The sequence below is a fragment of the Papio anubis genome, chromosome 4, assembly GCF_008728515.1.
Source record: "Papio anubis isolate 15944 chromosome 4, Panubis1.0, whole genome shotgun sequence".
Taxonomy (NCBI): domain Eukaryota; kingdom Metazoa; phylum Chordata; class Mammalia; order Primates; family Cercopithecidae; genus Papio; species Papio anubis.
Window position 1 is genome coordinate 74267408 of NC_044979.1, and position 13776 is coordinate 74281183.

A 13776-nucleotide genomic window follows, 5' to 3' on the forward strand; every position below is an offset into this window, starting at 1 on the left:
TTTTTCTGACAGTGAAAATGTTGTTGTGAAAGAGTTTAATTAGATGTGACCTTCAGATTTTTTTTCAAATGTTGCTTGGACAGGATGTGGACTACCGAAAGTCCTTTTCAAATAAAGCAACAGATTGACCACAAGTAGAAAACAATTCTTATTTTCTCCCTATTTGTTTTTAAAGATAATAGTGATTGTTCTAAAAACATTGTTACAAAGGCTGTACACTGGGAGTAGGACAAGATTGTCATGCTGTCATTAATCATGGCCTATTTATAAACTTTAAAACAACATCCATATATTTAAGCACTACTATACTTCATTGCAATTGTGGATGAAACTCTTAAAAATTCTCTTGATTCAGAAATCTATAACCAGAGGGGATAATGATCATCAGGTCCAGTTCTCCCTCAGAGATACCCAATTATAAGAGTATGGGACTGCAGAGAAAATATTTGTATGTTTCTGCACAGCTAGAGCTTTCTAGGCATTTTTACTAGAATGTGGAATCTAAGCTAAAAAAACAAGCCTCGGAAAATAAATTATGAGGCCGAGTGTGGTGATTCACACCTGTAATCCTAGCACTTTGGGAGGCCAAGGCAGGAGTTCAATAGCATAATAAACCCCTATCTCTACAAAAAATAAAAAAGTTAGCCAGGCACGATGGTGCATACCTGTAAGTCCTAGCTACTCTGGAAGCTGAGGTGTGAAGATTGCTTGAGCCCAGGAGGTTGAGGCTGCAGGGAGCCTTGATTGTGCCATTGCACTCTAGCCTGGGTGACAGAGCGAGACCCTGTCTCAAAAAAAAAAAAAAAAAAAAAAGAGGAAACAGAAGTTGAATTGTGAGTGCGTAGATAGTGAGAACTCCAGAGAGGTTTACCTCGGCAGAGGTGATGTGGTGACATTTAAGGAGGCTGAGTGGAAGAGGGGGATGAGACCAGCTACATGGAGACATTCCCAGAGTTGTGAAGGTGGAGCCACTGGTCATATCTTTCCCTAGAGACACATGTTTACATCCCAAAGGGTCAGAGCCCAAGATCCTTCCCAAGTTGAATTTACACTAAGGAGATCAGATTTCTGCCTCCACCCTCCCCAGAGGCTGCAGAGGGAACAGCTTTCCCTCTCCTATATAATCATCCAGATTCATATTTTTGGAGTGCCTCACCTAGAGTGTAGACCATGTGTAGGATGACATCTGGTTCGCCCAGCATGCTGATCTCAATATTTTATCAGAACCTCACTGACTTCTTCATTCTCTTTAGTTATCAGTCTTATAATCCCTTTACATTTTTACCTTGCTTTACAGTTTACAAGATGCTTTTACATTCATGTCCCATTTGATTCTCACAATAATACTTGGAAATAAATGGGAATTGTTAGGTGTTATACTATTTATATAAACTGGAAATACATTTCAAAATATATTTGAAATGAGATGTAAGAAGACTGAAATTCAGTACATGTGGTGGGACAGAAGTTGTCTGGCTGTGGTGTTCAGGCACTTTTAATTGAAAGGGAATCTGTTTTGTCGTGATATCAGCAGCTATCAAATAATAGGCATTCCATTAAATGGCAAGGCTGACCTCTTCCAAGATGCACATAAACTGCTGCCCATTCCTACTTTGGTTTCTGATAGTTATTTTTTTCTCTTAACCAAAAGATAATTACAGATACGAAAGAACCTACATTAAGACAAAAAAATCTGTTTTCAAACTGTGTTCCTCAAATGCCTTTGAATCCTTTAAATGTTAAACAGTAAACATAGACCTTTGACAGTTTTTGAAGCACTTTCACATATTGTCTCATTTAATTCTTAACAAACACAATGAGATACATAAAAATATCCACCTTTTACAGATGGAGAACTAAAGGCCAAGAGAAGGCCTGAGACCATGTACTTAGGAGGTGGTGAACCCTGGCCCTCCAAGTGGGAGATGAGGACTTCAGATCTCCTACTCCTCCTGCGAAAAGGCACTAAGATTCTGGTGAAAAACCAATAAACTGTGTATTCTACCTAAAGCATTATGAACCCTGAAATTTCTAAATCATTTAAATATATCATTTTCTTAAGTCTCAGACCCTTGGGAACACAAGTCCAGTGGAAGACAGGAAAGAATACTGCTTATGAGCTAATGTCCCTAGCTGTGAGGCATGTCACCCAGATAAAGGAAATGCTGTGGTGATTAACCTAATAGCAGTTCCTGAAAGACTGTGCCCCTCCCTGATTATAATTCATCCACATACACTTACTAGGCACATTTTATAAAAATTCACCATGGCAATAACAATATGAAAATGTTGATCGTTGTCACAGAATCCATTTAGAGGCAAAAAGATAACTATTAAGATTAGTGTCGTATTCAAAAGTGCAAAATTTTTACTCTGTTGAGTAGAACAGTGTCTCAAATTCTTACTTCAAACTATATTCAGAGTCCTTTGGTTCAGTAAGTCTTTTATCTGCCCTTTCTTATCTAACACACCCATTCTTTTCACAAAACAGGATCTTCAGAGGCAGACTGGAAAACTGGACACCCAAGCCACGTTCAACAGCTCAGACCTCCACTCGTTCCCCTTGCATGCCTTTTTCATGGTTTAATGACAGCCGGAAAGGATCCTATTCCTTCAGGAACCTGCCTGCACCTACAAGTTCCCTTCAGCCTTCTCCTGAGACTCTAATTTCAGATAAAAAGGGGTCTAAGGTAGAAAACACATGGATTACAAAAGCAAACAAGAGAAACCCAAATCCCTCCTCTTCTTCAATCTTTGGAAGGCATTCTCAACTTATGTCTGTAGTCTGGATCCAAGAAACCAATGTAATAACACTGCAATAAACAATGCATGGTATTTCTTGTGTGGGGAAAAGAAAGCCTCATTTAACCATCACCTTCTTTAATACTGTTTCATTCTAGATTGTACGTTACTCTTTGATTTGCCTATCTTTTCACATATTGCTATTTAATCTCAGTTTGACAGTTAAGCCATGCTGGGAAGGATGCATTTGAATCATAGAACAGAGTGATGTATCTGTTTACCCAGTATTCTACTTTAAATTTCATTACTAAACTATTTCACTGTGCTTCAAGATTTACTGAAAAGCAAATAAATTTGAGACTGAATATGTGCTCAGTACATCTAAGTGAAACTCTTTAAAACAAACCAATGCTGACATAGCACCCTTACTTATTTCCTCTTTTAATATCAAACTTCTATGTTGAACAACTGCTGTATAATTCTGTCACCAAAGTTCTTTAACAGAATTAGGAAATATATGCATGGGTGTTACTCGTTTTTAAATGCATGATGATTATTTCCAGCATGACACTGCAAACCTTATCTAACATTTTGTTGAAACACATATGGTGGCTAACTTTCACACGTTGTTTGGTCTCCTTTTATCTGTGTTCGCTTTTCTTTCTCAAACCGAAACATGTGGTTAATGTTACTTGAATTTAATTCTTTTCAATTTCAATTTAAATCTTTTCAACAGCTCAAAGGGTTTTGACTGGGGTACCAAATGGTAATGTTCATGTTAAATGTCCTGCTGCTTAAATGTTCTGCTGGCCTAGCTCGGTATGCTCTAACCTAGACTTCTTTTCTGAAGTTTTAGCAAACTTTGGAGTTTGTTCGGTACTGAAGTCTCCAGCCTCTGGCATGGTATTTATTTTTGATAACCAACTAAACCCAATATAAAGGAACCTAGTGGAAAACTAACAGTCCAATTCCTAAGGAAATGGAATAGAAACAAGATGGTGTTGGTCAAGTGCTTAGAGTTCCTGGAAATCCAGCCATTTTAGAGTTACTAGCAAAGGAAGTTTTGACAGCAGCACATCACTTTGGTCTTGAAACATTTTCAGTATTGGAACTGAGGCATCTAAATGCTATTCAAAGAATTCCACCATTATCTTGCACTGTAGAGACTCCAGATTTGGTTAAAAATGTTTTTACAAGTGCAGCTACGTAGTCATTGTTGTTTGATTTTCATATCCACTGAACATTTTAATGAAGTTCTGGGGAAGCTTTATACACTCCCACCTTCCCCACCCCCAGGTGATTATTTGGAAACCTGTGTCTGTGCTGTGTGGCAGCCTCCTTGATGCTCTGCTGGTGCTGTGAGAGAGTTGTATTTCAGCATGTAACTACTAGGGTATTGTCAGACTGTGACCTCCCCCAGAACTCATCATCTTGAAGGGTACATCCAGGAGAGGATCTGCCATTTCTCATAGTATTTATCACAGCCAACAATAAGCGATCCTTCCCAGGGGGTGCTCTAGCTACCTTTCTAATATGAATTGCCATCTGTTCCTAATAACTCAGCCTCTCCACACCATCTTGTATTTTTACTTACACTGTTACTCATCACGATTAGGGTCAAAGAAGATAGGCTTATTAATATTATTCCTCTGAGCAGTTGCAGAGGATAATGAATTCTGTACCCTTGAAGAGAGATTGAAGAATCATTTCTCTAAAACATCTATCCTTTCATCACATGAAGAAAGCACCCAGAATTCCCTCAACTGCACAAGGTGCAGCATTCTCAACCGCTGTCCCGTTAAAGGTCATCACCAAATCATACATTAATTTCTGCTAAGATGGTTTAAAAGAGCCTTTTTAGAACTTGCAGAAACACCTACCTCTTGCTCACTCACTGCACTCATGTAACACTGAGCTTCATTTATTTTTACAGAATTTTACCTTCAATGATGACTTCAGTCCCAGCAGTACCAGTTCAGCAGACCTCAGCGGCTTAGGAGCAGAACCTAAAACACCAGGGCTCTCTCAGTCCTTAGCACTGTCATCAGATGAGGTACTTTCATGGCACTGTGACAGAACTGCTTTGTCAAATGTGACATTTTACCCATGAACCATCACCAGGAAAATGTTTTTAGAGTAGATCTTGCATAGAAATCATCAAGACTGTGGTTTATATTTAATTATGAAGTCTTCAGGATTTCTCTCCCTCCCTTTCTCAACATAAAAGCAAAATCTTGTTCTTAAGCTTTCCAGGGGCCCCTTTTACATGTATATGTAAACACACAGGATGGGGAGGCTGGGCAGTGCAGAGTTAAACATGGGGGAACAGCTCAGAAATCACATCGAAGTTTACGAATTACCCCTTCCTTTTTATTCCTTGCCTCCTCCTACAACCACCCTCACTCCAAGATTCTGATACTTTCTCTGACTAGGTTGAGGTCTCTGATTGAGAATCATTGCAGTAGACAGAGATAGTTTTGATAAAGAGGGAAAATAGCATGAGAACCATTTATTTAGAAGCAAGGGTCAAAATTAGTATTACTACAAATTATCAGGAGATAAATGTGCGCGAGAGAGTCAGGAAGTGAGGTTAGTGATTTAGTTCCTTGAAAAATGGGGGGAGGACAGAAAGCACCGTAAATAAAGATATTTTTGCTCTAAATGTTTGTTCTTACTATTTCTTTGTAACATGATTTTTGATTCATAAAACTTTTTTTTTTCTCGTAAGCTTTTCTGCCCGTATTCTTCAAGTTTGGTGCAATTTTCGTTTTATTAAAACTATGTACTATGTATGTTGTGTCTCCTGTTTCTGTAACACTTTTCGTCTTGATTCTTTTATCGCTCCCTCGCTCAGAGCCTGGATATGATAGATGACGAGGTGAGCTATCAGTGGGCTGTGTGTGATGGCTTGTGTGCTATTGTTTGAATGTGCTTTTTCTTTCTTTGGAGATGGCTGAAAAATGAGACAATACAAGAATACCTTCCTCTGTAGTGAAGGGTTTCCCTGTGTTAAATAGCTTTACTCTCTGCCCTTGTCATATCTTAGTTTAAAAGATGTTCCTAAGTTAAGAGAATCTCCGCATTGCACCTCCAGAGTTCCTTGATTTATCTTCCATCACCATTACATTGACATGGTCCATTCTTTTTCCTCCTCTTTGCCTTCATCTCAGCTTACCGCATCCCTTCTTCTGTGTTCCCTTTATGGGTCACCAAGGTGACTCCTGTCTTTCCTCCAAGACCTATCATCACCTTCATCTCCTCTCAGCTTAGTGGGTCTAGGAACCAACCTGTCCTTTTGCACTATTAAAAGGAATATTCTGCAGTGGACAGAGCCAGAAATTTGGAATAAACTCCTAACTGTTGAGCTCTACCACTTACTAACTGTGTGATCTTGAACAGATCACATAGACTTCCTCAGCCTCAGTTTCCTCATTTCTTTTTTTTTTTTTTTTAAAGACAGACTCACTCTGTTGCCCAGGCTAGAGTGCAGTGGCACAATCTTGGTTCACTGCAACCTCCGCCTCCCAGGTTCAAGCGATTCTCCTGCCTCAGCCTCTTGAATAACTGGGATTACAGGCATGTGCCACTACACCCAGCTAATTTTTGTATTTTTAGTAGAGAGGGGGTTTCGACATGTTGGCCAGGCTGGTCTCGAACTTCTGGCCTCAAGTGATCCACCCACTTCAGCCTCCCAGAGTGCTGGGATTACAGATGTGAGCCACCGCGCCCAACCGTTTCCTCATTTCTTAAAAGTAATTATGGATATTATCTGCCCTACCTTCTTCACAGTTTGCTTGCTGCTCGAATGAAATAATGGTTGTGAAACTTCCCCTAAGAAGGCTTGAGAGCTTAATGCTCTCCTCTCCCAAGTGAAAGATACCTCAGTATTTGTTAATATATTTTTACAAAATTCCAGTGTCTTATTGGAGGATAAGTGATGCATTGCATATAGAGATTTATGAAATATTTATTTTCTACCTCTTATAATCTGTCCAGACTATTTTGATGTAAAAGCTTGCAAAATTAGTGTATTTTCTTCTATATTAAACTTCCTACATGAATAATGCTGCTTTTTTATTATGGGGGAATTTCTAAACTTCCAAAAACATAAGAACATATAGGTAATAAGTATTTTTTCTACCACCATTAGAACCATTAGCCTATCATATTTTGGTTTAAGCATAAGTGTGGCTCTCATAGGTTAAGAAATTCCTTCTGATAGCATAATATGAGCCATAGTATCTTGGTCCTTTAACAACACTACGTAACATTCCTATCTCAGATCCTTGATGATGGACAGTCTCCCAAACACAGTCAGTGTCAGAATCGGGCCGTTCAGGAATGGAGTGTGCAGCAGGTTTCTCACTGGTTAATGAGCCTAAATCTGGAGCAGTATGTATCTGAATTCAGTGCCCAAAACATCACTGGAGAGCAGCTCCTGCAGTTGGATGGAAATAAACTTAAGGTAAAGAATTATATGTCTGTGTTAGGTTACCAGGTATAACTTGTATTACTCAAAGCACCTAAAATGTTTTCATTAGATAAGAGCACTCTGCATATCTGAGAGGTAATTCTCATCAACATTCAGCAGAAAGGATGTTGAATTCTTTCTGAGTAGTAAATGAAGTTTCAGAAAGTCCATCAGGGGTTCTAAATTAAATGGTAGGCTGCTGATTAGAAGAGCGAGGGACCCACTCCATTGCTTCCACCTGGCAACACATGGTCCATATATTAACTCTCCTTCCTTCTGATGTAGTGTGAGTTTTAATCATGGCCACTGTGGACTTTTTCATCACGTTAGAATTAAGACCCAGATCCACGACTCTTCTTTTCCTTGTTCATTTCTCCTTCACCTCCACTCTTCCTTACACACCACTCCCAAACTGGGATGATGTTTTCCCCAGAAGTTTTTTTCTCCAAGTATGTACACACATCTTCCCTCCCCTCCATGGCACTTTCATTTCCACTTGTCCGGTCCATCTCCCTTAGAGACCAAGGTGGCATCCATTCCTTTGGGAAAGGGAGAAAGGAGCTTACAGCCAACTCCATGTAACCCCAAGCTCCATGACCCCGCCTCAGCCCCCTGCTGGGCTGACGGGCAGATGAGTATCTCTTGACAGTCTTGAAAAGGTTAGAGATCAATCAATAGCTTGTGAATATGAAGGCCCCATTGACAAGGCTGTCCCTGTTGGGGAGATAGATAGATGCATCCTGCTGTTGATTCTGAAGGTCACGAAACATTTAAAGTACATAAGCAACTCCCCTTATTCTGAATTCTAAGTTCATCGAGCAACCTCCTCATTATAATCAAGCTTCCTTTATAGGTCTACCTACAGGGAAAGAATGGTTAGTCATGCTGACACGAGCATTCTGGCCCCAAAGACACTTTTGGTTCTCATTGTAATGAAAACATTGGCAGAAAGGAAGCTGTTTCAATTCTTCTTGCCCTTCTTGGAGCCCTCTGTGACAGCAGGTGTTCACTCCTATGCTTTGAAAATATTGATGAGTTTAGCAATACCTTTACCTATAAATGTCTACAGCCCAAAGGTTGGAGAAGTAGAATTGTGCCTTTTTTCCATTCATTCACCCATTAATTACTAATTTGGAAAGCATTTAATTAATGAGCTTTAGGGTATACTTTGCAAGGGACTTCAAAGAACAAAAGAAAAAGGGTAGCCCCCAGTGTGTTAATTTTTAACAAATGTAACTAGCTCTTCCTCTTTTCTTATCTCTTTTATGTTTGAATTAGTTTACAAACTTGAACATATGGTATATTAACATCATCAGAGGGCTCACTGGTTTTCAAATTCAGTTTGTGTGTGTGTTTCCTTCTTAGGCTCTTGGAATGACAGCATCCCAGGACCGAGCAGTGGTCAAAAAGAAACTCAAGGAAATGAAGATGTCTTTAGAGAAGGCTCGGAAGGCCCAAGAGAAAATGGAAAAACAAAGAGAAAAGCTAAGGAGAAAGGAACAAGAGCAAATGCAGAGGAAGTCCAAAAAGACAGAAAAGATGACGTCAACTGCAGCCGACGGTGCTGGTGAGCAGTAACACATACCCTCTTACTGAAGATGGAGATTATCCAAGAGAAGTCCCCACCTCTTCCTGCCCTGCTCTCCTCAAGAGGATGAAGAAGAAACTAAGTGATAAGGGTAATGCGGCTCTTGGCCGGCTGAGGAACCGTGTGTTGAATAACTGCATTTTCTGCAATAGAAGGCACTCTTAATTTTAACTACTGACATAGTCCCAAGCCACCTTTGATTTATTAACAAACCAGACATTTCATTTAAGTAGCTGTGTTTTGCTCTTCTCTAACTTAGCAACATCTTGTGTTGTGTTGGGTGTGTTTTGTCACTTGGAGAACTAGCTTGACCCCACCCAACAAGAGCATGATACACCCTGGTGTTGTTGATGGAGCACTGTGAATTTTCAGTTTGGGATCCTGAAATGGCAATTGCACTTGTCTGCATGGCAGAGAGCACCCTGCCATGAGATCTGGACCAGTACTTACTTCTAGGGCTGCAAAACCTACTCCAGTGTGTGGGAAAGATTCACTCTTAATTCTGAGTCTGGACAGTAAGACCACCCTGCTGTGGAAACATGGATGCTCTGCTCCATAGTTACCTACTAAGGGAAAAGGCAAGCAAGCCATTCTGCTTGCTAGGCATCAAAAAGAAAGAAAAGAAATTATAGCTATTTGTTAACCACTGAAAAAAGCAAAAGCCTTAAGATTGTGTATGTGAGTATTACCTTAGGTTCTGAGAGTAATATTTATCCTCTAGATATAGCTGAACACGAAAGAAAAAAATCAGACATTAATGCAGCCATGGGGTATTGGGATCTGTTGACCTTGCTACTGTTGTGTGTTCAGCATCTCAGCAACACTGGCAAACACAACACAGTTCCCCTTCCCCCCACCCAACCCAAGAAATTGAACAGGAAATTGATTTTTAAGGAAACCACCATTTTCAGGTTTCCTCTCCTGGGGAACATTCTGGCTGGTCTTCAGCCTGTCTATGTCACAATCAGGAACTCATCACATAGTTTCTACTCAAGATTTCCCAGGTGGGCTCAGTTAGTGTTTTAACAAATGTACTTTTAAGAAAAGTAGAAATACCAGTTTGAGGAAATTTAGATTTGAAAAATATTCAACTGGAGAACCAATTTTTTTTTTAGTACAAAGAATGTTCCTATAAAGAAGAACTGTCAGTTAACATTTTAGGGAGATTTTGAATGGTTTTTCTGAGCCATTCCTTTCCATACTTTAAAGATTTCCAATTTTACAGAAAAAGTTTGTTTAAGGCAGTGCAGAGGATACACTTTAGTAGTGGAGGAACTTATACTAATTTTAAGCCAGTATTAAGGATTTCTGTATTTCACCAAACTAAGTCCTAAGTGCAGGAGACTGGGGCAGAAGAAGGAGAAAATAAACTCGTTTTGAGAAGTTTCGTGTGATGAGGGTTTTTTGGGTTTTTGTAGTTTATGCTCATGTATCTGGTTCTCTTTGCTGCATTGACTCTAAACTGAGGTTACCCACTTTCCAAAGGACAAGTTTCAACATAAGATTTGAGGCCACATGAGTTCTTGGACAGTATTTTACTTCTTTTACTTTATGGGAATCTCTGCTCCGTTCCCAGCATCATCGTATCTTCCACTGGAAGTATTCCATATGCAGGGCCTGGGCAAGGCTTTTGAGTGTAACAGATTAAGGGAACTCCCTTATAGCCCCATCTTGTATTTTAATAACAGTGTGATTTTTTTCTTTAAAAAAATTATTTTTGCTTATCTGAAAATCTGAATTCGGAAATTATCTAAACTAGACATTTTTCTGTTCTACCCCCAAGGCCTGTTTTCTTTTCATTGCCAGAGTATTGTCTGTTATGCTTCAGCTGTTTTGTCATTAGGTACAGACCATTCATTCAAGCCTCAGAAACGTTAACATGAAGTAACATTGTGTTTTACAGTTATCAAAGTCACCATTATGTTTTTCTGTCTGTCTTCATTTGGGGTATGATAATGAAACTGCCATTTTGGATACTCTATTAATATCTTGAGATGTCTGGTGCTTTGTTATTTATTAACATCATGAGAAATAAGAAGCCACTATTAATGAGCGATAAAATTTGGCAAAATTTTCTAATACTAAAACACTAAATTAGAAAAAATCTGGTAATATTAGTGCTTGCTATTGTAAATTTTTGCCATTTTTGCTTATCTTTGGGAAAAAAGTGACCTGGATCACACTGGAAATTTCACTGTATTCAAGAGTAGAGATAGAAGGATGATTATCTTAAGTTATGTTTACACTTTGGTAATATTTGAAAATGGATGTATATACTGGAAATGTCTATACGTGTCTTGTTTTTGCACCTAATTTATGATCTATTATATTGCATTTTCTTAAATGTCTTAGAAGTATTTTTCTTTATAACTTTGTTTGTACATTGAATGTTTAGATCAGTGTCCAGCTGACAATGTTATAAATCAAATTCTTATTCCTTAAATCATTTAGTATTATAACTATTTTGATTTTTTAGTTAAATTATAGTAATTTTAGTCCTAAATGAGTTATTTTAGCATTACCACTTAAAACAGATGAAATTGTAAAAGTCACTTGGTTTGATTGCCCCACAAAGCATAAGATATAAACTGATGAAGGGTATGAAAACAAAGTGAAAGACCTCAGATCTTGTGCACATTTTGTTTTCCTATTATTTCTTTTATTGACTGTAGTGCATGATACCTAATCGAGGCTCCAATGTCTTGCACAATTCCTACTTTAATGCTAGTGGTTTTCACTGTCCTTACAATTTAATACAGAATTGTTACTTCATCAACCTTAAACACTTTGCAGTTTTTTATTATCAGAAAATGAACAAAAAAGGGAATATCTGGATGCTATGAACTGTGTTCCCTAAAGAAGAGCTCAGTATGATTCTAACAATAGCCAAAAGTGTTTTGGGGTATAGGTTATGCTTTGCTGGGAGGGAGTGTGTGGCGAAGAGGCCAAGCTGCAGACAGAAAGCATTGTATGAGCTGTATCTGGGTCAGGGTTTTCCATTAAAGGATGTTAGTTTTATAACAGATTACTTTGTTTAAGACCATCTCCCTTCAAGTAACTCACAGTTTATGTAATACTTATTCTTTTTTTTTTTGCCTGAATCAGGAATTTACTGCAGAATGTTAAGTTAGGGAAGAAACCTCATTTCATCCATTCTAACATTCCTGATGAAGTCCCCCTTTAGTTTCATGACAATAAAGCTGCACTGTGGCTGTCATCCTTTAGCTGGGATTGACATTGATTTCACACCCTCAACATCACACAAACTTTTTTAACCCACAGCAGTTCATGATTGCAGTATGATAGGTGCTAAAGCCAAACTCAGCTTTCAACTGGCACAAAATGGGACTGTCTACCTTTTGCTCCATTGTTGTTGGAAACAAAGTGGCAAGAGGGAAAATGAGGAACCAGATTTACCTTTGCCGCTATCTGTGACACTGTAGTCATCCCTAGCCTGACATCTTAAAATATCCCAGACCCAAGCTACAAAAATGGTCACAGGTGGTTTGATCTAGCATCTCTGCCGTTAGAGTTTCTGCTGAAGACAAACTCGTCTGGGTTCGTTGTGCACCAGAATTAACATGTGCTTGAAAATTGCATTTTGTAAAAAGGAAATAAAAGTTTCCATTTATATAGATACTCTGATTCATGTTTAAGTGTTAAAGGTTATGCAGACTAAACTTCAAGAGGAGATCCAGTGTTTAACAGTAGTGTTCTAGAGGATTCTAAAGGAAGCTGTCCCAGCAACCCTGAGAGAACCATCTACACTTTGGATATGTTGTAGCCCCATCATTACACTGAGATATTTCCATTTGAGTAACTAAAGGTACTCCTGACAGAGCTGGAGATGAGGGACACTTTGGTGGACAGTGGTCACTAGGGTTCACATCACCTACTTAATGCAAAGACCTTAGTGGTCTCAGAACGAAAAGGTAAAATGGAAGAGAAAAGCACAGTTCTTTTCTTTTAAAATTTACTTTTTATCAAGGATGTACCTGTACACTATTCTAAAGCTAAGCATTTAAGGATAAAGTCCAGAAATAAAATGTCCGTATTTTCTTTTTTTTTTTTTTTTTTTTTTCTGTCATCTCTCACCCAGACTGGACTGCAGTGGTACCATCATGTCTTACTGCAGCCTCAAACTCCTGGGCTCAAGTGATCCTCCTGCTTCAGCTTCCCAAGTAGCTGGGACTACAGGCGTGTGCTACCACCCCCAGCCAAAACATCCATATTTTCTATTAGAATCGTTTACATTATGATGGGGGGTGGGAAGCTGGGGGAGGGTTGTACATTCCCAAAGAAAGCAGGGTTATAGGAAATCTGAATGTGCTTCAGTTATTCACTCCTGAAAAGCAGCCTGGGTATGTTGGCAGATTTTGTTTGCATTTGTCTTGCATATTTAAAGTCTCAGGAAATCTAGTCTTGGTCCAAAACACTGGAGAAAAAAATAACACCAGACAAAACACATTTGAGTAACTTGAAGTAGCGGCATAGAATAGGCCCAACTAAGAAGTTGGAGGGGCAAAGAGAAAGCCGACAGAATCCGCTTCTCCTGGTAAGTGAAAGCAACAAGTTCTATTTATGGTAGACAGAGGGTCCTTATTTGCTCGTGCATGGTGTCTATGTGGGCCTATGGAATGGTAGTTACTTGAAGGTTCGCATATGTAAGCATGTGGACCCAGCACAGCCTGTGATCTGATTCCAGATCCTCAAGAGTAGAGAAGGAAAGAAATATGATGATTTCCTATGCTTGACCCTAACCCAACCCCAAAACTGCTAGGGATTCAACAGTAAGATGTAAGGAATAAGAGAACAGACAACTTCTCAACAATGTGCATGCCATTTGTGTAGATGTTCAGAACTACATATGTGTGAATATAACTCCCACCTTACACATGCACACACACTACAATCACATGGCATTAAAAAATACATTGTGTATGGAACTTGGTAAGGTCAGTCAGGACCTGGAGCT

The 13776-nt window shown here is 39.0% G+C and overlaps 1 protein-coding gene across 18 annotated transcripts in view; it reads left to right on the forward strand.

The window, feature by feature from the left end:
• Positions 1 to 11821, forward strand: part of PPP1R9A (protein phosphatase 1 regulatory subunit 9A) — a 386892-nt gene extending 375071 nt beyond the window's left edge. For 8 of the 18 annotated variants that reach the window (XM_017956944.3, XM_017956945.3, XM_009203380.4 and 5 more), the window contains 5 exons: positions 2492 to 2804; positions 4676 to 4795; positions 5597 to 5620; positions 7025 to 7207; positions 8579 to 11821. In XM_017956944.3, the coding sequence (XP_017812433.3) occupies positions 2492 to 2804; positions 4676 to 4795; positions 5597 to 5620; positions 7025 to 7207; positions 8579 to 8791 (853 nt within the window). In that variant the 3' untranslated portion in view covers positions 8792 to 11821. The remainder of the gene's footprint in view (positions 1 to 2491; positions 2805 to 4675; positions 4796 to 5596; positions 5621 to 7024; positions 7208 to 8578) is intronic. The other 10 variants (XM_009203384.4, XM_009203386.4, XM_009203387.4 and 7 more) reach the window with 8 other exon arrangements.
• Positions 11822 to 13776: the final 1955 nt, after the last annotated feature.